Here is a 23,158-nt window from a genome sequence, read left to right as displayed (position 1 = left end):
ACTGGTATTGGAACAATTTTATCTTTTGTTTGGTGCAGTCAAGGAGACTGTTCCAATATTTCATCTATATTTAAGTCCCTACACAGCAAACAAAGTTGGAATCAGCCAGAATTCCCTTTAAAAAAAAAAACATTCAAAATCCAAAAATATGCATTAGGAATTTCTGTTATTAGAAATTGTATTCTTCATATTTATTGAATTGTATTATTTACCCTGTTGACTGATCACAAAAAAAGTGTTGCCAAAATTACTTTTACCGCTCCGCCAACAACACGCCATCAAACCCTGATGAAATAACACGCCTTCCATCATGGAGGCAAACTGCCCGGCTTTGGTGAGAAAGAGAAATTGACCAGCTGGTTTCGTTCTTCTTTAAGCAAGTTTATTGAAAGTTGTGAAGTGCAGCTGTCAAGTGCAAATGTCGTATTTATGTTACAATATGTCATCCGGTCTTTGCAGAAACATGCACAGAACACGAGTATACAACCGATACACAGAATGAAAAAACAAAAAAAACTGCTCCAGAGTTTGTGTTTGCGTTCCTTCTTTTTTTTCCTTAAATGCGGACTTTCAAGATCTAGCTCATCCGGGAGTATTTCACTATTAAGAAAAAGAAAAAGAAATCATAAAAGTGCAATACTCCGGAAAGAAAAGTGGAAGTGATAGAAAGTGAAGAGTTCATGTTAGCAAGGGATACGGACAACATAGTTGGCGTGTGTGTTGCCAGTTAAATAACCTCAACTCCATTCTGGAAAATACAGCATTAAAAATAGACGCCACAGACGGGGCGAGACGGGCACCGTCCTCGCTCACCCGCTTCCACCTGTGTGACCGAGATAACCTCTGTTGTTTCAACTCCCTCTCCTCACTATTTTACATGGTACTTACACTGTACAGAAATATACATAATCTTCTGCCCATCAAACTCTTAGAAGAAAAAAAAAGGAAATGCAGCTTGGACCAAAGTCTCAACCCTGGTGAAAAAGGCTTAAATTACATGCCACAGCAGGATTGAGGGGGAAGAAAAAAAAACAAAATAAAAAAAACAGCGTTGAGCTTCGTCGAGAGCAAAATGAGCTTGAAAGAGAAATACTGAAATAGAATGTCATCATCTCAATTGAGAACCACGTTTTGTTCATCCCACCAACCCGCAGTCGAAGTAACGTCATCAACGCCGACAAATGTTCGATATATCAGACTCCCCCATTCCAGACGGGCACTTTGTAATAATAAATCGCTCACATTCCCCATTTGTCCCTCTGAGAAAGCTTTTTTTCTCTCTTGCAAACCTTGAGGACCGTAACTTAATGGTGGCCATGAGAGAGAACCACTTTTATTTACATCATTCAGCAAGAAAAAAAAAGTAACTAATACAATCCTCCACCTCCTACTCTTCAGTCGTCTTCGTCATCAGTAAAATCGACATCACTTAAAATCCAGACACAGGCACAGTGATTTTATTTTATCTATATCTAAGCATATCGTCGCCACTGCTGAGCGGTTTTGTTTCTCCTCCGAGTGACATTCTAGTTGATATGTCCAAGTTTTTTTTTTTTTGGCAAATGTTCGATGATTCAACCCTCCTTCGAAACAAACCCTCCCACACAGCGTCTGCGGATCGTCCCCCTCCGCCGCCGCCCGCCCGCCCTGCCGGGTGCATCCTTCTGAGAGATAAATATGTGCAAATTCTTGACAGCGGAACCTCCTGCTGCGGAAGGCCAGGCGTAGCTCTGCTAGCAGAACAGGCAAAAAAACGTGTCCGTCCGTCAGTGAGAGAGAGAGAACGGGCTACGCTGACGGGCCGGAGCTGTGCGAGCTGGGCTGGGCGAGGGCGGTGCCGCCCGGGGCCCCCGGCGTGGCAGCCGTCGGAGGGGCGGGGGGGGAGCCGGTCTGAACCTGGGCCTGGAACTGGGCCATCTGCTCCGGGCTGGCCAGGGTCTTCAGCAGGGTGTTCTCCTGCTCCAACTGGGAGTTGCGGTCGATCAGCTCCTTGATCTGCTCTTTGAGGACCTCCACCTCCTCACGCACGGCGTACATCAGGTGACTCTTCACCAGGTCCTGAGACAGACAGAGGGGGGGGGGTTATGGTGGGAACGTTTCATCCAATTCTAAAGCTTTAAAACTGAAATGTTACTATGCTGAACATCTTACTATGATACAAATTGTGCATCAACCATATAAGTCCTGACGCCAAAAGGATGGGAAACTGCACTTACATGACACTAAAACACATAGTGAAATGTTATACATCAAACATATGTACATTCAAGAAATATTTAAAAGATTTGGGGCATTATTCAGCGTGTAAGGCACTTCAACATGTGTGTTTAATAGTAAAAAAAAAAAAAAAAAACTTCAAATTAGGATTGAGGAATGAACAAATAATAAAGTGTAAACAGTCAACCTGTTCCCGTACACTGGGAACAGGTTATTTAGCATTGTAGGAAATATGAGCGCTTCTGTTACTAAACATGCTTTAAAGGTGAACATACATAATGACAGAAGTTCAGAAAAGTCAAATCAATTCTAAGTGATAACACTATAACGTACGATAAAGAACGTCAATGAGTATAATTCCAGAGTGACACGTCATTGACCCGGCCCACATTTAACTGTGGTCCAATCCAATGGCGAGGTATTTAAGCGTGAGAGCCTTCTAGTTTGCCTAGCAACAGCGCGGACAACAACAGAGCGTGTAACAGAAAAAAAAACGCAATTTAAGGGGAAAAGGGTTTGGAAATATATTGCGACAGTAAAAGCAAGATAACCAATGCATTGCCACATAAAAGGAATAAAAAGTCATTTATTCTCACGCTGTGCACAGCGGTTTGCTTGAGGTAACGTTGGCAACAGTTGCTATATAAATGATTTTGTGGAGGACGCTGGAGGTCCGCTTTCACATTAGCATGAACAGGGATTTTTTTCGAGCCCCGTCATATATTAACTTATTTCTTAAGTGGCACGCACGACACCAATAATACTCATTGTACGCCCCATAAACGCCTTGTTGCCCTAAATTTAAATATAAATAAAGAATATTGTCACTGTCTCATATGTATTACATTCTTGCCTAAAATATGCATGAGAGCACAAAACGGAATTTAACAAACTAGACAGCCATACAGATCAGATTAATCCCTAAATGTTTCCCTTGCGAAGCACTATAAAAGTCACCGAAGCGGTTACCATTTTCCACAGCGACGAGACAATGAAACAAACTGAAAACTCACCATTGCTTGTTCAATCTTGTTGTCTATGGCCACGACGCTGGCTCCCGACGAGCTGCGGAACAGAAGAACACATGAATTAATAAAAAGCTAAACCAATAAAAGAAAAAACGCACAAGAAGCGCAGGCGGTGTCTGTCCCCCCCCCCCCCCCCCCCCCACAGGACACATCGGGACATTTCTCCACAAACCGACGGCCTGCGGTGCGATAACGACCCCGCAGCATCCGTCAGCACCACATCCATCGCACGGCACTTTTAGGGGAAAAATGGGGAGCCTGAACGCATCACCGCCGTTTAATTACCTCTTGTCGGGCTGGACGGGCGAGCTCTCCGCATCCAACAACGACGACAGAAACGAGAGGGAGTAGTGCCTCAGCCGGCAGACGCTTAGATCCATGGCCGCGGAGTAGCACGGCGCGTTCACGCTGGTCATGTTTCACGGTTCCCGACTCAAGACTGCGCCGGCTCGGCCAGACCACCCGCGCGATTCTCCGTTTCGGTTCCGTCAAAGCTCGAGCACCGACAGCGGGCGGTACGCTCCAAGGTCAGTTCATCTCGGCTCTGTACCAACTCCACCGAAAAACAGGCCAAAAAAAAGGGAGATCTGCCGCTAGAGGACAAGGCAGCATAATTTATGCAGCGACGCATCGAGGCGCCGCGCTCAGATTGGTCGAGAGGGAGGAGTCGTTTGAATAATCTATTCAGAAACGCCCCCACCTGCCGCTCAGCTGATGCGGGGTTTTTTTTGCATAAAATGTTCCCAGAGCGGAGGAGGTGGATGGAACCGGGGGAAACCGGATGGGAAGAAGAAAGCGCTGCACTACTGAGAAACAGGGCGAGAAAGAGCTGGTGCGTTTGGGCTGATAAATTACGGAGAGAATACACGTTTAGCTCCTGTATGAATAAAATGACCTGCTGCTCGTGCACATTAAAACACAGGAATTTACCTTATTGTAATGCATTGTTTTATCTCCATAGGAAATTCAGCTAATAATTTAATTTAATTGTAAAGTCACTCATATAAAACATCATGAGCGGTCAGTTCATCTCATCCAGAAGGGGGATACATACATCTGTGGTCACATAGAGACACTATCCATAGTGGGACATAGGTAGTCTGGTTTTCAATACAGAAAACAACAAACATTAGGCCAATAGTAAGAATAGCATCATGTCCAATGGACTATGATAGGATAGCTATAAACCATGGGACAAACAGAAATGCGGTGAACATCAATGCAGTGCTTTAATGTCTATCGGTATGACGCCCCCATGTGGCCAAGCACGGCACTGCAGACCCATACCACCAAGCAAATCCCCAGTCTCAAAGCTCAGAAAGCAAAAGGTCATAATGATCATACAATAATCTATAAAAAAAATTAGAATGACATTCCATATACTTAGCTGTGGTTTTAACAAAGACATTTTGACAGAATAAAACCCAGTCAAACTCCAGCGTTGCACCAACATCCTACTTCCAAGAAAGTGCAACTTCTGTTGACCACCTTCTTTGCAAGATAAAAATATTACTTCTTTCAAATGGTAGATTATGCATCCGTCAAATGTCTTAAAGACAACGGTGGACGTGTTCAATCGATGAGCTCAACATGACGCAAACATTCCATGCATTCATCACATATTCTAAGATTTTTCAGACAGTCTTGACATTTCTGCACACACACGCACTCAAACACACACTCAAACACAGCAAGGGGACCTAAGCAGCAGCAGGAGGATCTCACCTCACACCATTATCAACTTGGAGAATCTGACATTGTTAAAGCTATACGCTTAGATAATAAAATTATATATTTATCTCTCATTGGGTCTGGTGTCTACCTCGGTGAGCCTGCTATGCAACAGACTTTCTGCACCATGTTCCTCCCCGTTGGACAGCACATTTATTTTCCCCTAAAAGGATCATCGCCTTGTCTATGATGCAATGCTGGTCCGATCAACGATGAGGGCCTCAGAAGATACTGCAGGTCCCATACAAAAGAATATGCATACCTCTCGGTTAAAACACTCACCAATGGTCCTAAAATCAAGCCCTTGGGGCACTGTGGACTGATGCGTGGTTGATGTATTGAAGGCCTGAATGGAAGAAAAATTCCAATGCTGTACGTAGTCAGGAGGAGAAATATCTTGATCCCAAAACAGAGCCCAGGTTGAGTACAAACCTTTAAAAGTTACTTAAAAGCCAGTAGTCACTATAAGAGGGACTCACTACTTATTCGGGTATCACAGCACGTTTACCAAGAAGACTGAAACACATCCTCCAAGTACTTCTAATGATGTCAGCTGCTGCTCACCTCCAATTACAAACTCGTTCAACCATCAGCCAAATAGCTTAATGGGAGATTCTAAGCCACGCTCATCACTACTGGTCTCTTCTTTGACTGGAGGAAGGGTTTAGCTCATTATCCAGACGCAAATAGCCGGTGAAGGAATGAAACCCGTTTCTCCACCCCAAAAAAAAAAAAAAAAAATCACAAACCAGTTTTCAGTGTACTTTCTTTTACAAAACTGAATAAAAGTGACAGTGGCGCAACATTTCAGCGGTGAAAATCAGCCCCAATACAATAACAAAGAGAAGCAGTTACACTGAGGTATTCCTGCGCTGCAGAAGAGAGACTGACTTCACCTGGAACGACAGAGCATCAACAGAGCCGCTATAAACAACAACAAAAAAAACAATGCCGTGGGTTTGATTTCCCACAGTCCCATGGAGATGTTACCACCTGACTGTGTCGGGCCAGGTTTCCCCACCTTTTCTACAGTTACAGCACACGTGTGCATCTGCTTTCAGTGGAAACCAGTAATGACCTCCAAGAAATAGGACAATGAAGCCACGCAACCCCTTTGTGTGCAGCTACTGTAGCGATTGGCTGAAGCGACGCCACACTGTAGTAACTCCCCAGAGGGGTTGGGGTGGGAGGGAGGGGGTCCTCGTCTTCGTATTACCTTTTGAGATGCTGCTCCAGCTCCCAGAACAAAAGCTTCATTGCCATCCCGTCATGGCCCTGCGCTCTCATGGAGCCGTCCGTCAGCAGGACCATGGGCACCTCCAAAAGTACCAGAGCGGATGCCTCCCGAGCGGGCTTTGTTCAGTGTTGTTCTCCCCCCCCACCCCACCACCACTAGGCTTGCCTCCTTAGCAGCGGCCTACGGCTGCATTCGACCGCACAGGGAAGCGGAGGCGGCGTGCCAGCTTATCGCGACTGCGTCTGCCGCTCATTCTTCCTCCTCCCCGTCCATGTCGTCCAGTCGCGTGCGAGTGGCTGACTGGCGAGTAAATGACCGAGTGCAGACGGAAGCCGGGCGGGTGGTGACGTGCGATCATGTGACACCGGGGGGTTACATAAACCATCAACAGGGATTAGCGTGCGGCCCAGTGATTTCCCTGCTCCCCGCACCATAAGCCCCTCTGCAGCTCCGGACCAGGAGGAACAATTAAAAGAAAATGTTACGCCTCAATTGGTACGGATTGTCCCAAAAGTCAGGCGTGACGCAGTCACAACTAAAAAACCCCCATTCGTCCCGCCACACATAAAATGCATTCAGAACCCCTGAGGGGTCAAAAGCTATGTGGATTTTTTGCTTGTCGGTTTAGTGGGGCAGTTACAAAATGAATCATGGTTTTTTTGGGGGGGGGGGTTTTGCACACCTCGTAGTTCTCCGTTCCGGCGCCCTGTGTGACGGACGAGCAGCGCCGCGCCTCAGGGTCTTATCTTGTCATCTCTCGTTGAAAGGCCCTCTTTAAGATGGCTTAGCCCCTCAGCCGACAGAAAGCACAACGCGCGCACTCATCGGGCCTCCGCCAGCTTAGAGACAGACGGCCAAGGAACAACAGGTGAATGCCGGGGATTTCACATGTCCCAACAGACTGGGGTGAATCAGTGTCACATGACCTCGGGCTGGGTCTCGCACACCGCAGCCCACTTACGCCTACGGGACTCGGGTTAACCAACCGAGAAATGGAGGTCCAAACATCTCAAATCAAGCCATGACCCACTTTTTTATTAAGAAAAGTTAATTAATAATTGCTTACATTACATTGGGTGGACCAAAACTCAACTTTTAACCAAAACAAGCTATTGAGTATCAAAAAGCAGCCATGCAGTTGCAGCGTGATTTGTTAATTTCCATCTACAATGATGCAATTGATGTTTAAATACTCTCAGTGAATGCCTTTTATTCATTCACTAGTATCACATGTACAAAACTCAGAAAAAACGCAAATAAGAACTGAGAACACAGTTCATGTATGGAGCCATGGGCCTACCCACTTATCAGCGTGTGTCATCTAATAAACAAAAGCCTACTTTGTGTGGACAAAAATATATATGCACCTCATGTACCATTGAAAATAAAGACATAAAAAAAAGTAAGGTAGTCGAACCAGATAATAGACCGCAGCCAAAAGCATAATGCCATGTTTATTCCCATGCTATGTAAGCTAGCACTGCTTTAGATGACGGAAATAAGTTCAGAGCTTTGCAAAGACGTCCTTTTGATGAGGACGAGAGACGTATACCCTTTCTGGTTTCATTCTTTTTGGGCAAACAATGTGTCTTACTCACAGGAACAGGATCTGCACGGTCATCGGCTGTGTTTTCAGGGGCGAAATGGAAGTTAGTAAAAAAGGGGCCTGGCACGTCCAAAGGATGAAAGAAAGAATAAAGGAGGTCCATTGAAATGGCTGAATTGTAAAGGCCTTTGGCTGAGCAGTAGCTTGATCGTGGAAAGCACACACAGACTTTACCAGTAAGCCCTCGCAGGGGTTTTCCCCATAGTCACACCCTGACTATGGGGAACGACAGAGCGCCGCTACCGAGTGAGTCATCAGAGAGGCAAGGGAGGAATGATGAGTGGCCATTTTGGCCTCCGCACGCAGGGGAGACAGAGGTGCTATTGGAGTGTTCGGGCTGACAGCAGCAAGTCCTCAGTGCTCGCCACCCATCCCACCCACACCCCCACACACTGAGGGAGTCAGCCAGAGACACCGATCACAGCCTCAGCATTACTGTGCAAAGGCAAATAATCGCCATTATAATACGGGTAGATGAAATCCAGCGTTCCGATTGGTTGAAAGTGGGTCACGAGGGGTACATTATTGGGCGATAATGTACAGTTGCTGTTCACATTGACCAGAGCCTTCAAGCCTAACAACACCCCCGAACTGTTACATTGTTGGACGATGAAGTACAGCCTCTTGTACCTTATTGCTTTAGTAATATGGTTTGAATGGACATTCAATTAGATTCCCACAGCTCCAATTCGTGTGTCTCTTTCCACTTAGTTAAGCTAATCGTGAGGGCAGATATGAACTTTAAGGAAACATCTTTTATGGAAATGTAAAACATATCAAAAGGATTGACATGTGAATCATGGGGTTCTGCATGTCAACAAATGGGGGACACCGTGGAAATGCATGACTAACTAAATTGCAAGTTTCTCCATTGTTTATTGAGTCACTTAAAACACCCACCACGGGCAGTAAAAGCAAACCATTGCTGAGCAGGGACCAAATCCTCCTCCCTGTGTGTCACACACACACTTCCTTATGTAACTCTGTGTGTGTGTGTGTGTGTGTGTGTGAGCAGCAGGTTTGAGTAATGTGGAGTGAAACCTGGCATTAAACGGATTAGTAGCCAGAGAACACACAGCGCTCGAGTCAAGACTACAGAGGGTCGAGGTAATGCCAACCGCAGCGATGAGGAGGAGGAGGAGGAGGAGGAGAGGGGGCCCTTTGTTGGGTGTCACGGTGACTCTACTGATCTCCTTACAGAGGTGTACTCACGTTTTTTAAACAGTTAAATGAGATTTGCCTGCAGCTTCCTCAGACTGTGCTTAAGAAGAAGATGTAAGAAGACGCGTTGGATCGCCTCCTTCTGCTGTGACTTAACTTCAAAATACATATTCCAAAACCGTCCGCGGTTACACAACACCCCAGAGCTCCGTAATGGGTCTCGAAAGCCGCAAAGCGCGGAGGAACATGCCGATACCGAGGCTAAAATCGAAACGAGATATGCCTGTTGGGCCTCGAGCTTTTCTGAGAAACCCGCTCAGGTCAGCTGGGTTTATTTTCAGCTCCGCCCGGTTTGACGTCTTAAAAAAAAAACCTCTGAGAAAAGTGTCCGTTCAGTCTCCTCGTAAAGGAAAAGACAGTTTCCATTTATCTTCTTCAATGTGAATTGAACAGCAGCTGCCCCCCCTTATGAGAGATTTATCACACTGATGCCTGGATCATGAAGCTCAACATCACACACATGATCCACTACACCACCTCCACCTTGGAGCCAACGGAGTGCGCTTGTGTTGGCTGGTGGGAGGCTTCATACTCCACCCAAGCACAAGACCAAGTGAGTCACTCTCACACCATTTTGTAAATTCCACAACAAGAAAAAAAACCTCTTTATTATTATTACTATTCTGAATATTTTCCCTGCCAATTACTTTAGGTTTAATAATTGCTTATGTGTTGCAGTGCCGATCCACCCACCTCCCCATGGTGCTCTACATACGCATCAGTCCAACATCACAGTTGCTCGGCTCTATTCCAATTGGCCCTGATCGAAACAGACGGACTGAGATGTCGGGGCGCGGCAGAATTGGTCATCGAATGGCCATAACACCGAAGTTATCGCACATCTTGATCTCCCAGACAAACCATGTCTGCCATGTCATGTAAAGCAAAGCTATTTTATGTAATTTGGCAGCTGAAGGGAATCAGAATCCTCATTCATGACTGATTGGATGCATAGAGAAGAAACAAATCAGGGTCCCCACTGGTTTTCTGGGCTTTTTCATAACATCAGCTGTTGAAACAGGTCAGGCAGAGTTCATCAAATCAATAACTCGGGAACAATTAGGCTGCGAGCACCGAACCACTCACTCAATGTGTGCACGCGTATATGTGTGTTAGTGCAAGATTACAAGTGAAAAGGAGACCGAGCACTAAGTGGATTAACCAATGATGACTTCAGCGTCAGGGCCGAGCTCTCTGACGACAGCAGAGCCGTCTGAGGCCAAACACAAAAACAATAACAAGTTCCCCCCCCCCCCCCGGAGATTTATGCCCATATTCTGGATCCATAAATGATGATCAGAAAATAATATCGGCTATAAGGTCTGTTCACGCTTGCGGTCTTTGACTTTACAAACGGTCTTAGGGGGTATGATTCTCTAATTAGAGGGAAACACTTGTGGTACGTGGCAGGATAAGCAGTAGTCCACTACAGCCATCAACAAATATAACTGAAAGCACAAAGAGGAAATGCGATCCACACCGCCATCTTCTGGTGACACACGCACACACACCTGAAACAAAAAACTACAGTCTGCCTGTCATTTGCAGCACATCTCTTAATTCATTCTGAAAGCATTTAGTTGAACCGTTCTAGCACAGTCAGCAAAGGAGTCTTTAAAATGCAATCCTTTGCACAATAATAAACAATATTACCTACTCATAGTTAACGGCTTGAATCATTTGAAAAAATGAGCTTTAACCCAGTGAATAAGTATTATTTACTAGGGGTGGGGGAAAAAAAAAAATGAAAAAAAAATCGATTCTTCGATTTCTCTCAATTCTTTCTAGAACGATTCGGTCTCGATTCAGAAAAGTTAATAATCGGAATAAAAAAAACAAAAACAAAAAAAAGGTGTCTTGCGCGAGATATTTGCCCGCTCGAGGAGCGTGAACTTCCTCGCTCGCGAGGTTAAGCCTAGTTTATGCTTCTGCGTTTTCAGAGCGACGCAGACGCAAGCCCCCCTTGCGTGTCCCTTGCGTCGCTTTTCACACCTCCTTGCGTCCTTGCGTGTGTCGAGCCATTTTTACCGAAAGCGACGCAAGCCTCCCGCAGCGCACCAGGATGCGATTGGTCCGCTAACTACATCCTTTACGGAGTCTCACATTTCCGCTTTCATAGCCCGATACCGCCATTATTAAAACGAGGAATGTTTACGAGAGAAGATTGAAGAACTTTTGTCGGAAGAAATGCGTAAATACGACCGCTTATACAAGCCGTCATTGGCGGGTTGTAGAAGCGGGTTGGATTCACGGAGGGAGATCGCCGCAAACGCCGGTTTGCCGGTCGAGGGCTGCACAAAGTTGTGGAGGAAAATACGGGACAAATGTGTCCGCGATGAAAAGCAGCAGTGGCGATGCACGGGGCAATAAAGTCTATGATAAATAAATCAATCAATAAATAGACGTGACTCTCTATGTCGTCTTAAACAAAAACACGTTACTCCGCCTGTTGTTCTGGCGGTGAATTGCTCTGCAACACACGCAAGACTTTTAGAACCATGGATTGAAACGAGTGCGTCGACACAACGACGCAGACGCAGAAGCATGCACCAGCCTTTAGTCTCTGCTCGTGCTTTAAGGGGTTTTCTACGCACTCGCTGTTTTTCTTTTTGACAGTAAGGGGGCGGAGCCAGTCACCATGGTCTCTACATCTGATTGGTTACAAACCGCGTCTTTGGATTGGCTGGAGTGATGCATTCACACAACTATGGAAGCCCATTTCCGCACTAATGTAAGGGGAAAATTTGAAATGTCGAAATTATGAGAAAACGTTGTCAAAAAACAAACGCCCCCCTTCGGTAATCGTAGTGGAGCGTAGATGACAACCAGCTACAACCATCATTTACCATCATTACCGGCACATTAAGAGCAATGCGTCCAGCTCGCAGACCGGTCTGTCAGTCTGAATCTGTGAATATCGAATAACTTTACTGAACTATGGAGGAGCCTGCGCATATCTTACCTCATTATTTTGATTTTCCAAAAAGTCGATCCGTATTGAAAGTTGGCAAGATATTCACAGATTTGGACTTTTTTCCGGTATTTTACAAATACGGACCGGTCTGAGACGAAGAAAAGGAATCTGTTTAATATTTTTTTTACATAGGCTACTTCCATATTGTGTTGAAATGCAAGCTGCATTGGTTCTTGCATTGTTGATAGAAAATCATATTTGTGGCAAAGATTTTTTTTTCCCTTATAAAAAATTAAAAGGTAATTCATCTGTTGATTTTCTTTAATTATCAAATAAAGTAGGAAGTGATTAGCAACCTTTGAGTAGCAAACTCAGATGAGAAAATTTAGAAAAACGAGACCCATCGATGATCGTTTTATCAGTTTAGAATCGATAATCGGTTTGGAATCAAATTGTGAGGTGCCAAGAGATTCCCACCCCTATTATTTACTCTGCTGAGCTGTCACATACCAACATTGAGCTGGATGTTCTTGTTCGGTCTACACTGCCACCTGGTGGTGGATACTAAAGCATTCCTTACTCATGAATAGACCTTGTGTTTTAGGGCTGATTTCCTCCACTTTGTCAGAGAGCCATCAACTAATTCCAAGATCTAGTTCCAAGATACAATGTGTTTTCCTTGTCTGTGCACTGCTCATCCAAAGAAACAACGTCGGACATGTCAAACATTTTGAGTAAACAAGTCTGTTTATCAGACTGCAAAGTCACTTTATAAAGTAGTAGAATTCATGCTGCAAATACAATACTACAGAATTTGGGCTTTATTTGCAACTTAAATCATGAAATGTATACGTAAATAATAATTGCTTATTAGTAAAAGAAAAGTTTAATAAAGCCAAAACATTACCTCAGTTCCTGTCATGTATGGCTTTTCATTAGCCACTAGAGGGACTCGTATCATGTCTTCAATTCAAGGCTCCTTAAAATAGCCTCTCTCAAAGTGCACTACTTCCAGATGTGGCTCAATGAAAAACCCACCAAAGTTTTTAATCCGGACCTGTGACCATCCGGCACATGGTAAACTTAGTGACTCCTCCCTCAGCGTCACATCTCTGCACCCAGGCAGTTAAACCGAAAACCCCACGTCTCCCTTCCAGTTCGTCACGAGTCGTCATCCCAGAATCCTTACCCTGGGGGTTTCATGGCATTTCTTTGATTTGAGCGACTCCACGGGTGATTTGTGGCCTCAATAACTTTCAAATGACTGATTTTTGAGTCAAGTTGAAGCACCGGCAGATAAATGCATAAATCTTTTTTGAAACCAGTTATGCTTCCAACTGCAGATCCACTCATGGAAAAAGCATTTTCCTTTGGAAAGAAGAGATGAAGTAGTTCAAGCAAAAAGCTAAGCGTATTTTTATAGCTTTATTATAAAAAATAACTATTTGATGTGGAAAAACACATCGTGATGAGATGAGTAGCCAGGAAACTCTGCATGCAGAATCCTTCCAAGGCGAAGCACAAGAAAAAGGGACAATAGCCGTCACAGCAGCACTCGGCCACTCAAACTACGGTCTCTCGCGCACGCGCGCGCGCGCGCACACACACACACACACACCTTGCCAACCAGCAGGGGGTAGTGCCGCCCTTTGCAAAGAGCGGAAAGTGGTTTGCAGGAAGGCGATTAGACGGCATTCATCTTACAGGGGCCAAAAGGAAAATGAGGAGCCTTTGGTCCCTCTAAAAGAGAGGAGGGCAGCTACAGCGGGCTGGACCTGCAAACAGCGCTGAACATAAAGAGCCTGCCCCCAGAACGACGCAAGCCTGCGATTGGTCTGCTAACTACGTCCTTTACAGAGTCTCACATTTCCGCAGAATGTTTACGGGAGAACGGATCAGATTGAAGAACTTTTTTCTAAAGAAATGCGTCAATATGACCACAAGCCGTCATTGGCGGGTTGTAGAAGCGGGTTGGATTCACGGAGGGAGATCTCCGCCAACGTCGGTTTGCCGGTCGAGGGCTGCACAAAGTTGTGGAGGAAAATACGGGACAAATGTGTCCGCGATGAAAAGCAGCAGTGGCGATGCACGGGGCAATAAAGTCTATGATAAATAAATAAACAAATCAATAAATAGACGAGACTCTCTAGGTCGTCTTCAACAAAACACGTTACGCCTGTTCTGGCGCAAGACTTTTAGAACCATGAATTGAAACGAGTGCGTCGACGCAGAAGCACACGCCAACCTTAAGCCTGACAAGCACACACATAATCACACACACTGAGCAATGTATGGAAAATAATGAGTACACATTGAAGTACCGGACATACACGTGATGAGCAGCCTACTTTCTTAGTGACCACCGACCTGTTTTAGTCATGCAACTGAGAGAAGAAGCTGACTAGACTATTAAGGAGAAGAAGAAGAAACACCCCCCAGCGCTCCCGTCTTACGCATTCAGCCACCGAGCAGAGAGAAGAGGATTAGCTCACAAAGCAAGAGTGAGTGGATATCAACCCCGCCGGGAAACTGAGCTCTCGTGTCATCACAGCAGAGCGGCTGAACAGACGACACTCCCGGCAACTTGAGTCAAGGCCAGAGACTCGGCGGTGGTCGCCACGGTGACTCACCAGATGGGCTCTAATCTTTCGGCAGGACATCTGTGTAGTGTAGTTTGAGATATCATAACGGTAAGATTGACAGCAGATTAATCAGAAAATATGTTGATCATCAATAATCAGGTTACATGACGATGGGTTAAAGCAGTGTTCAGCGAACTGCACACGTTACTTACACTTGTCACTTTGTTCGCTGGTGCACGTTATTTTAAAAATATTTTTAACTTAAACTTGTATTCCTTTATTTTAAACTAACCCATAGCTTTATTTTTGATTTTATTATTTTTGATTTTATTCCTCGTGCACTTTGTCTTGTCGTCCAATGTCTTACTGTCTGCAGTTACGCACCAACCGCAAGTCAAATTCCTTGTATGTCTGACATATTATGGCAATAAATGTTTCCTGAACATTGGGATCATGATGTGTTTCATTGAATCGTGTAAAATGTCGTTTTAGGGAGATGTTTTCACTGCGATATTTAAAAAAGGATATTTGAGGGAGTTGTGACCAGTTTGGGGTTTTCATGCAAATAATTCCAATAGATGACAATAATAATGTAAAAGGATAACATTTAAAAAATTGTTGCAAAGGGGAGAGAAAACAGGCGTGAGTACGTCGATAGCAAAGTCATGTATTGTGTGTGTAAGAGATTCCTTGAGCTGACTGGACAGTGTTCTGGCCACAGGAATGGCGGCCATGATTCAGCACATTGCCTGCATGTTTAGGGGGGATGACACTGACTGCCCACGGAGGCCTAGCTATACAAGGAGGAGGAGACCGTGGATGCAGACCAGGAGAAAGAAACTCAAATCGACCCAAGAGAGAAGGATGATTACCATACACTTAGTCTTTGGTATATTTAGTTCTGTCCGTTTTTTGAAGTAAAAGATGGGCAAAAACGCTTTTTGAAAACGCTAGTAAATAAATATATATATTGTGCACACACTGGAAAACAACACATTTCAAGTGTGTTTATGCCTTCATGACCAAAGCGACTCAATTGGTTTTGATGCACTTCCTCAGTGGAAAGACCATAAATAAAAACAAACAGAGTTGAGGCCGGCAATCCAACTGCTCCTGCCGGTAATGAATAGCTAAAAAAACAAGCATAACAAAAACAGCAAGCCGTTTTTCAACAAGGATAGACTATGACAATCTGTGTGTCTGCGTGCGCAATTTAGCCATAGATGAAAGGAAGGCTAAAAACACAAACCATTATCATCCATTACAGACCATTAGTTATCCCACTACACTCTTGAGTGAACCAATCCTCTTCATCGATGGAATAATAAACCATCTGAAAAGGGGGCGGAGACATCAATGACAGAGGTGTCCGAGTGCTTTGTATTCACTTCTAGGTTTCAGCGATCTCCTCGTTGAGCTCCATTCATGCTTTCACCGCTCGGCTTAGAGAGAGTCTCTCACTCACACACACTCACTCACTCACTCACTCGAGCCATGTGGTGGGAACAGGGGAGGTGTCAGCAGCATAACAAATACGGTTTATATTTAGTGAAATATATTTAGTGCGACTACCGACAAACCGTCGCTCGACATCGCTTTTTAAAAAAAATTTATTGGTGCATTTGCTACAAATAACTGAGTAAGAGTGTTTGTCATGTCATCTAACATTGGTAGCTCTTTCAGCATCTGTGTGCTTATTAAAGCTATGGCTCTTTTTCACACAGATTTAGAAATGTCTTTACAAGTGGAATGCGCTTTGTTAGAGCAATGGTTTGGATTCAAACAGCCTTTAATGAACACATTTATTTTTACCAGTGCAAATAACTAAACCTCATGAAGCGCAGTAGTTATTAATAACTACAAGGAGCATATCATGGACACAGCATGTTTTGTTACTAGCAAATGTAAATAAATCCGTCGATTGGACTAGACACCGACCCAAATGAAGCTAGGATCAGCCGTATAAGCATCTTTCAAGTCTTTTACCATTGAAATCAGTTAAAACTCGAATCAAAATAAAGTCACTATATGTAGGACATTATTGCTGAGCCTTTTTAATAGTGGTGCAACAGATCCTATTCATGTATTTTGTATCAAGGGTCAGAGCCACGGATTGGAGCGACAAAAATAAAAAAAGCAGTCTTCCTTTGGCAATTCATTGGAATATTTTCATAGAGTATATCAAATATAGGCAGATAACAATCAATTGACTGATGCACAACTACTTTTTACAGCCATCTTTCCAACAGAGGGCATCGCTTGCATTCTTTAAACAAAACACAAAAAGGTATCACGGAAAAACAATTCCAGACTACGCAACATATTACAAGATAATATATGATACGTCATGATACCTATTTTTAACGGAAGAGGAAAAAACTGGCGAGTTTGGCTTCAGAACGACGGTGCCGCGTCAACTCATATTTAAACTAAATGTGACCTTGATAGTCAAACAAACCAAGATGTGGCCAATGGCAGCAACATGGGCACGTCAGGCTTGCCTCAGTTTGTGGTATAACCTTCCCCGGGCCGATGCTCGAACTCAACCACCTACACAGGGGTCACCAGTGGAGCAACACCGAGGCCCAACTCGACCTCGTCTGGTTCCATCTGGTCCAGTCTGCCGCGTCCTCAGTGGGCTCAGCGAGCGCCAGTACAAAGTTGGGCGGGGTCAGGTCGGGTCACTTCCTCTGTGTGTTGTAAATTTGGGGGGGTGGATCTCGTTGATCTCTGCACAATGAGCAACGAGCCCGGCACACAGCGGCTCTCTGCACTGCCAGGGAGAGGATTACATTGAAAATAGCCCACAGCAGAGATAGCCATCACGCTGCCAGCCAGAGGCACATTCCCCTGACGGACACATCATTTCAATGAGACCGTTGCATTTGCACAGCAGGAGCTTGAGATCATGGCTACAGATTGACCCCACCATGCATTGTGCTGGTCGATCAAGAAGTCTCCAACCACGGTAGCTGAAGGAGCACCTCCTCACTGCAGACTGACAACGGGCTATTTTTAGTCACAATTGCAGCGACTTCCACTATTTGACGACATCAGAGATGCCATGAAGATAAAAATTGAGCGGACAGAGACGGCGCGTTTTCGCTATGACAGCCTCCCCTGAACACAAGTGAAAAGGTCGGCGTCATTTCAGTATTATATTTCACAATGCCAAAACAAAAACCTGAAGAATACTCATGAATCAGAATTTTTCAATTCTGCGCTCAACTTCTAAATGAATACTAAACTGAAATAAGTGCTTTTAATGATTACTAACGATACAAACTCATGTCATGACCCAGAAACTGATGCTTGAGCTTAAGCACAAGCTAGGCTACATGCACGACTCAAGTTCCCCCAGCGTTGCCAAACAGCCATGTGGGAAAGAATGTAAGAGGAACACTGATCAGTGAAGCAGTTGGTGAAAAGAAGCTTGATCTCAATGGTGGTTAGACGGGTTAATCAGCTGCTGAAAAGCTCTGCGGGGGCTCAGAATGATCTTATTCATGTTGAGCAAATGGATTTTCAGAAGAATAACAACCTCCTTTGGGTTTTGCATTTCATTTACAGTACAATACTGTGCAGCGGTTCACTGTTCTAAATGTATGCTCCAACCAAACACTGAGGTGTGTCTGTACATCAAATTTAGTCAGAATAGAAATCCACCTCTTGATAGGGACGTTCTTGGTTTGTGGTATTTATGTGTTTGCATTAGTGACGAGGCTCTCTGGGTTTGCATCAGTGGAGATTTGTTGGTTAAGAATGAGAGAGAAGTAGAGACTGTTACATTTGCCTTCTATTCCACTTCAACGGGCGTCGCTCAACCACTCGCCACCACGTGACAGCTAGTAAACCACTGCGAAAACAACCGAGAGGATAATTCACCCGGACAGTCCTTCTCATTTGAAACAAGGGCTTTGGTTTTACCCGAATGCTACTTATCATCAAAGACAATAATCCACCTGATCCGCATAGATTTCACATTCCCCAGAGTTCAACGTCATGTGATAACAGTAGTCATCCTCCGGCACCCATCCAACCAGCTAGTTACATCCGTCTCACCCTCTACACTCCCAGTAATGACCAGTCCAGTATTCAAATCATCTTCAGTTATAACCCAGGTATGCAAAACACCCTAAAAGCTTAGGCAATAAGAACATTTTCAGACGTTGGGGAAATGGGCTTAAGATTTAAGAGGGACTGAAATGTGGGCAATTTCCTGCTGCTGGGTGATTCAAATTCCCCATTGACCTCAAAATCAGATGATGACAAATTATTGTTGGGGGCGGGCATTCCACTGGACCTTCAGATGGTTCTCAGCATTATTCAGTAGCACACTATGACTGGAGAAGGAGTGACTAAGTGAGATGGAGGAAAATGAGACAGTGATGGGAGAGAGAGAAAAAGAGAGAGCGAGAGCTCTTAATAAAAAATCAATAAGCTTCTAGTGAAGGAAAAAAGGACCATACCGTAAACCACCATCTCGTTGGAAGTTCATCGAAAAAGATATTTTGTAAGCTCTGACAATTAAGACAGTTTAGTCCACTTCTGCCACATTTGCAGCTCCCTACCTTTTATCTCTAATTCAATAACTTCTGCCTTGTTGCCTGTTTGTACAACAACGAATGTGCTGAGAGAGTGTGCTCTGCGAACTTGTGAACCAAGCAGAAATTTGCGCCGTGTAAGGCAGGTGGTTAGGATTCAGTCTGGCTGGGTCAGGCCCGGTGAAATGCAGAATCACTGCAGCCGCTTGAGAAAAAAAAAAAAAAAAAGCACATGAGGAGTAACATCCAGCTGGGTTCTGCGCTGTGTCCCACTGACAGAGGACAGTAGCAGCCTGGCAACAGTCTGGCTATCTAGGAAAACAATAACAAAACCCTCACAGCTGCAACCGGTGAAATCATCCAGCTTCAAACCGAACCTCAACGCAGAGTTGCTGTAGAAAAACGGAAAGCATCTTACCGCGATCTACATTGATTTGTTTTGTGCCAACCAAACAATCAAATGGATATAAACCAAGAAGTAACAAAAATCATTTCTTACCAGTCCTCCTCCCCATCGGCAGCCCTGAGACCAGCGGATGCAGCTAAGGCACTGGCGGCAGCGGCGCCGCCCTCTGCTTCTTGACCCAGGCCTGTGCCGGATCCGGCCTCCCCACCAGACAGTTTGGGCAGCCCCAAAAGAGTCGACTGGTGCTGGAGGAGCAGCCGCTGGGCATCCTGCAGCTGGGTGGTGGTGAAGGTGGGCAGACTGGCGTAGAGGGCACTGGCCTGGGCAGCGTGAACCAAGGCCAGGACGCTGCTGTGGTCCTGGGACAAGCCCCCGCCGGAGAGCTGGCTCTGCGGAGCACCCTGCGGGGGCATCCTGCCGCTGTTCCCAGCGCTGTGCGGTTGGGGAGCGCTTTGAGGGTTGGCGGGAGGCACGCTTTGGGCAGACACTTGGCTCTGGTGGACTGTTGTGGGCAGCTGGGGGGCCACTCCTTGGTTTGGGATCGGTGTCTGGAGTGACTGCTGCTGCTGCTGCTGCTGCTGCTGCTGCTGCGAATCCTGATGGACCGGGTGGCTCTGGGGCTGTTGGCCGAGACCCACATGAGGGGACATACTGGAGGTCTGAAGGGACGGGGGCTGCTGCGGGCCTCCCATCATCTGACATGCTGATCCTGTATGGTGGGACAGAGGCTGAGAAGCAGCAGCGGCCTGGGAGACTCCTTGGTGTGGATGTGCATACTCCGGTGGCCTCCCCTGTAATGAAGCTGCTTGGGGCGTAGCAGCTGGTTGCTGTGGCAGGCTCACGTACCCCGCCTGCTGCTGCTGAACACCCATGAGGCCCTGTGTGGTGCCTGAGGACTGATTGGCAACTGCCTGGGCATATGTGAGCTGCTGGTTGGGTAAAGCAGACGCAGGGAGACCACTGGCGGCGTGGTGGCCGAGCTGATAATTGTGAGTGGGCGCTGAGGGGGCCACAGTGGTCGTCACATGTGAATGGGTAATATCCGCGGGGTGCATTTGCGGTTGGGACACTCCCATGTTTAAGCCACTGGGGAAGACTCCTTGAAAGCCCTGAGGAGAGGAGGCGTAATCCTGGGCATGCTGGGCTGCTGGCAGTCCCCCGGCCTCTGCGGTGCACACACTGTCGTTATAGTGGCTCAATGTACTCATAGTGCTGCTCACAGAACTACCACTTGTGCTTTCCCTTTCCGGGGCCGCAGCAAAGCTCTCCGAGACAAACTGTCGCGCGCTGAGGGACCCGGCGTCAGACGAGGAGGAGGTGGGAGCAGAGGCCGGGGTGTCCTTGTCGTGGAATTCCGTGCATGTCCATCTGCCCTTCTTAAAGGGTTCAGAGCTGGAATCCAGCTTCACCACCCGGAAGCGAGAACTGGCGGCAACCACCGCGGGGGCCGCCGCCTGGGCGGGCTGGATAGCAGCGGAGGCCACGGGGACTGGGGCCACAGCTGTGACGACGCCACTCACGTGCTGCACCACGGCAGGTCCGACCCTCCCCTGGATTCCACCGGAGAGTCCGATCCCTCCAGAGGCCCCGACGGCGGCAGCAGCAGTCGTCGTCAAAGTCATAGTGATGCTGGAGTTGATGTTTTGGTGTTGCTGGATCACGCCGACATTGTTGTTGCTCATAAGGTTACCACCGGCTGCAGCGCCAACGCCCCCTGCGCTCCCCCCACCGCTGCTCATCACATTGAGAGGATAGCCACCAGTGCTACTGCTAGTGCTCACGCTCATCCCTCCTCTAACAGGCACATTGGCAGAGCTCAACACATTCACATTACTTACAGTGCTGGTCTGGGGATTAACTATGCTAACTGTTGTGCCCGTCGCAGAGCTGTGCATTCCAGGGACAGATCCTGGGGCCACGACCCCTAAAGGCTGAGCGGCAATACTTGGAGGGGCGGCGGCCTGGGAAACATTCTCTTGAGGGACCCCCACGTTTGAAGGCATTTTCTGGGTGACACAAGGTAAAGCTCCAGGATTTTGGGCAGACTGGGTGCTCCCGGGCCCAGGTGACCGGGGGTAGACCTGGGCGTGGTTAGGATGATGTGGGTGGTGATGGTGCACGTTACCGTTCACCAAGGCCCCGCCGTGCTGCTGAGCCTGGTTCAGGGCGTGGGGGTGCGAAGGCTGGTTGGGGGAGACAGCCCCGGGGGTCTGGGCTTCGTGGAAATTATTCAGCGTCTCCTCCGAAGAGCTCCGCTCGGCCCCCACTATGTCGTTCGCTCTGGAGAGCGACACGTCCAGGATTTCGGAGGAAGAGAGATCCTCCGTGTGGGACTCGTCCAGGTCATCGTAGCTCTCCGTGTCCTCCGCGATGCTGTTGTTGGTACTCACGGATATCTGTGCCGGAGTCACACTGGTGATCTGGAAACCACTCTTCTTTTTTGTCTGGGCCGCGACCTGCTGCGCCGGCTGGGGCTGAGAATGCAGATTCAGGCTGTGGGGTGGAACATGATGGGGACCCGGGGAGGAAGAGCCGGCAGGAGGTTGGCACTGAATCAACAGGGAGGGCTGATAATCATCGCCCGGGACGTGGCTGTTATTGACCACCGGGTTCGCCGGTGATGACAGCGCGGAGCCGCTGCCCCTCCTGTGGAAGGCAGCCGGGTGCGCCATCTTTCTAACACCGCCAGAGTCTCCTGCAGCGTCCGGATGATGCATTTCGAGAGAATCCGGGGGGTAGTCGCTCTCTGACAGTATGCAATAAGGTTGCGGTTCGTTAACGGCGCCGTCTTGACTAAACTTCGACTACACGGACTACACGATCAAAAATACAGATATAAATAAATTAACCAAGTACCGGCTGTTCTTAATTATCGGGCCAAATTTGTGCCAATATTTACAGCATCTCAAGACACGATTCCGAATTATCTGGTGACAGTTAGCGAGGCAAGAGAAGCTAACTAGCGACCCCGACGTCAGCTGGTGCCAGTGTTAATTCACCGGTGTTTGTCGTTTGTGCCTCACTTACGCACACGCGAACATTTTGACCGGTTTCTACTGAGAAAGTACGTCGGTATGACGACTGGCGCTAGAAGCGAAATAGCGAGAGCAAAGTTGAGTTAGCCTTATAACGGATGCTAGCCTGACAGAAGAGTAACGCCAGCTAGCTAGCTAGCTAGCTGCCAGTCTCCATCACCGGCTAGCTAAAGCACACACTGTGGCGAGTCGCCCTGGCGGATGAATTTGCTCAAAGGAAATAAGATTGTAAACAGGCAACCTTTCACCCGCAGCACGGCGACGCAAACACACGAATACGATCACTCAACGGATGGGTCCAAACGTTTAATCCATTCCTGTGAATCCTCGTTTTGGTGTTGGTTTTGCTGTATCACTGGTCCTCCCCGGTGGTAGCGGTGCTCACTATGTAGCCTGCTGAAACGCTGCTGTGGCTCTGCGCGCTGTGACGGGGCTCGCGGGGAGGGGTGCTCCTGAATATGGCGACCGCGCATGGTCTCTGCTGCCAGACATAAAGCAGTCTGGGAGAGGCGGGGCCGAACGCAACGTCAACATCAACGGAAAGAGCCGGAAAGAGCCGAGGACAGGGCTCTACCTCATGAACCAGAACATGTGGTTCTGTTTTTTGCTATTTAACTCAAAGAAATATACAGAGACA

At 46.8% G+C, this 23,158-nt stretch overlaps 1 protein-coding gene across 3 annotated transcripts; it reads right to left on the bottom strand.

Moving 5' to 3' along the window:
* Nucleotides 1-360: 360 nt before the first annotated feature.
* tsc22d1 (TSC22 domain family, member 1) lies at nucleotides 361-23,066 on the bottom strand. 3 transcript variants are annotated; one of them, XM_040201507.2, is made up of 3 exons: nucleotides 19,580-23,066; nucleotides 3,231-3,282; nucleotides 361-2,058 (listed from the first exon to the last, which is right to left on the bottom strand). In XM_040201507.2, exons 1-3 carry the CDS (start codon nucleotides 22,201-22,203, stop codon nucleotides 1,789-1,791), a joined length of 2,946 nt encoding a protein of 981 aa, XP_040057441.2. In that variant the 5' UTR covers nucleotides 22,204-23,066; the 3' UTR covers nucleotides 361-1,788. The 3 variants fall into 3 exon arrangements, with proteins under 3 accessions (XP_040057441.2, XP_040057443.1, XP_040057442.1); XM_040201509.2 differs by lacking the exon at nucleotides 19,580-23,066 and adding an exon at nucleotides 6,193-6,589; XM_040201508.2 differs by lacking the exon at nucleotides 19,580-23,066 and adding an exon at nucleotides 3,531-4,234.
* Nucleotides 23,067-23,158: the final 92 nt, after the last annotated feature.

Source organism: Gasterosteus aculeatus, chromosome 16, assembly GCF_964276395.1.
Source record: "Gasterosteus aculeatus chromosome 16, fGasAcu3.hap1.1, whole genome shotgun sequence".
Taxonomy (NCBI): Eukaryota; Metazoa; Chordata; class Actinopteri; order Perciformes; family Gasterosteidae; genus Gasterosteus; species Gasterosteus aculeatus.
Note: the sequence above shows the minus strand (reverse complement) of the source record. Positions and strands in the feature narration are given on the sequence as shown.

Coding starts and splice junctions, on each gene's coding strand:
- tsc22d1 (XM_040201507.2), bottom strand. CDS start 22,203: ATGCATCATCCGGACGCTGCAGGAGACTCTGGCGGTGTTAGAAAGATG. Junction 3,283..19,579: donor GCCGATGGGGAGGAGGACTG/GTAAGAAATGAT, acceptor TCTGTTCCGCAG/CTCGTCGGGAGCCAGCGTCG. Junction 2,059..3,230: donor ACAAGATTGAACAAGCAATG/GTGAGTTTTCAG, acceptor TGTCTGTCTCAG/GACCTGGTGAAGAGTCACCT.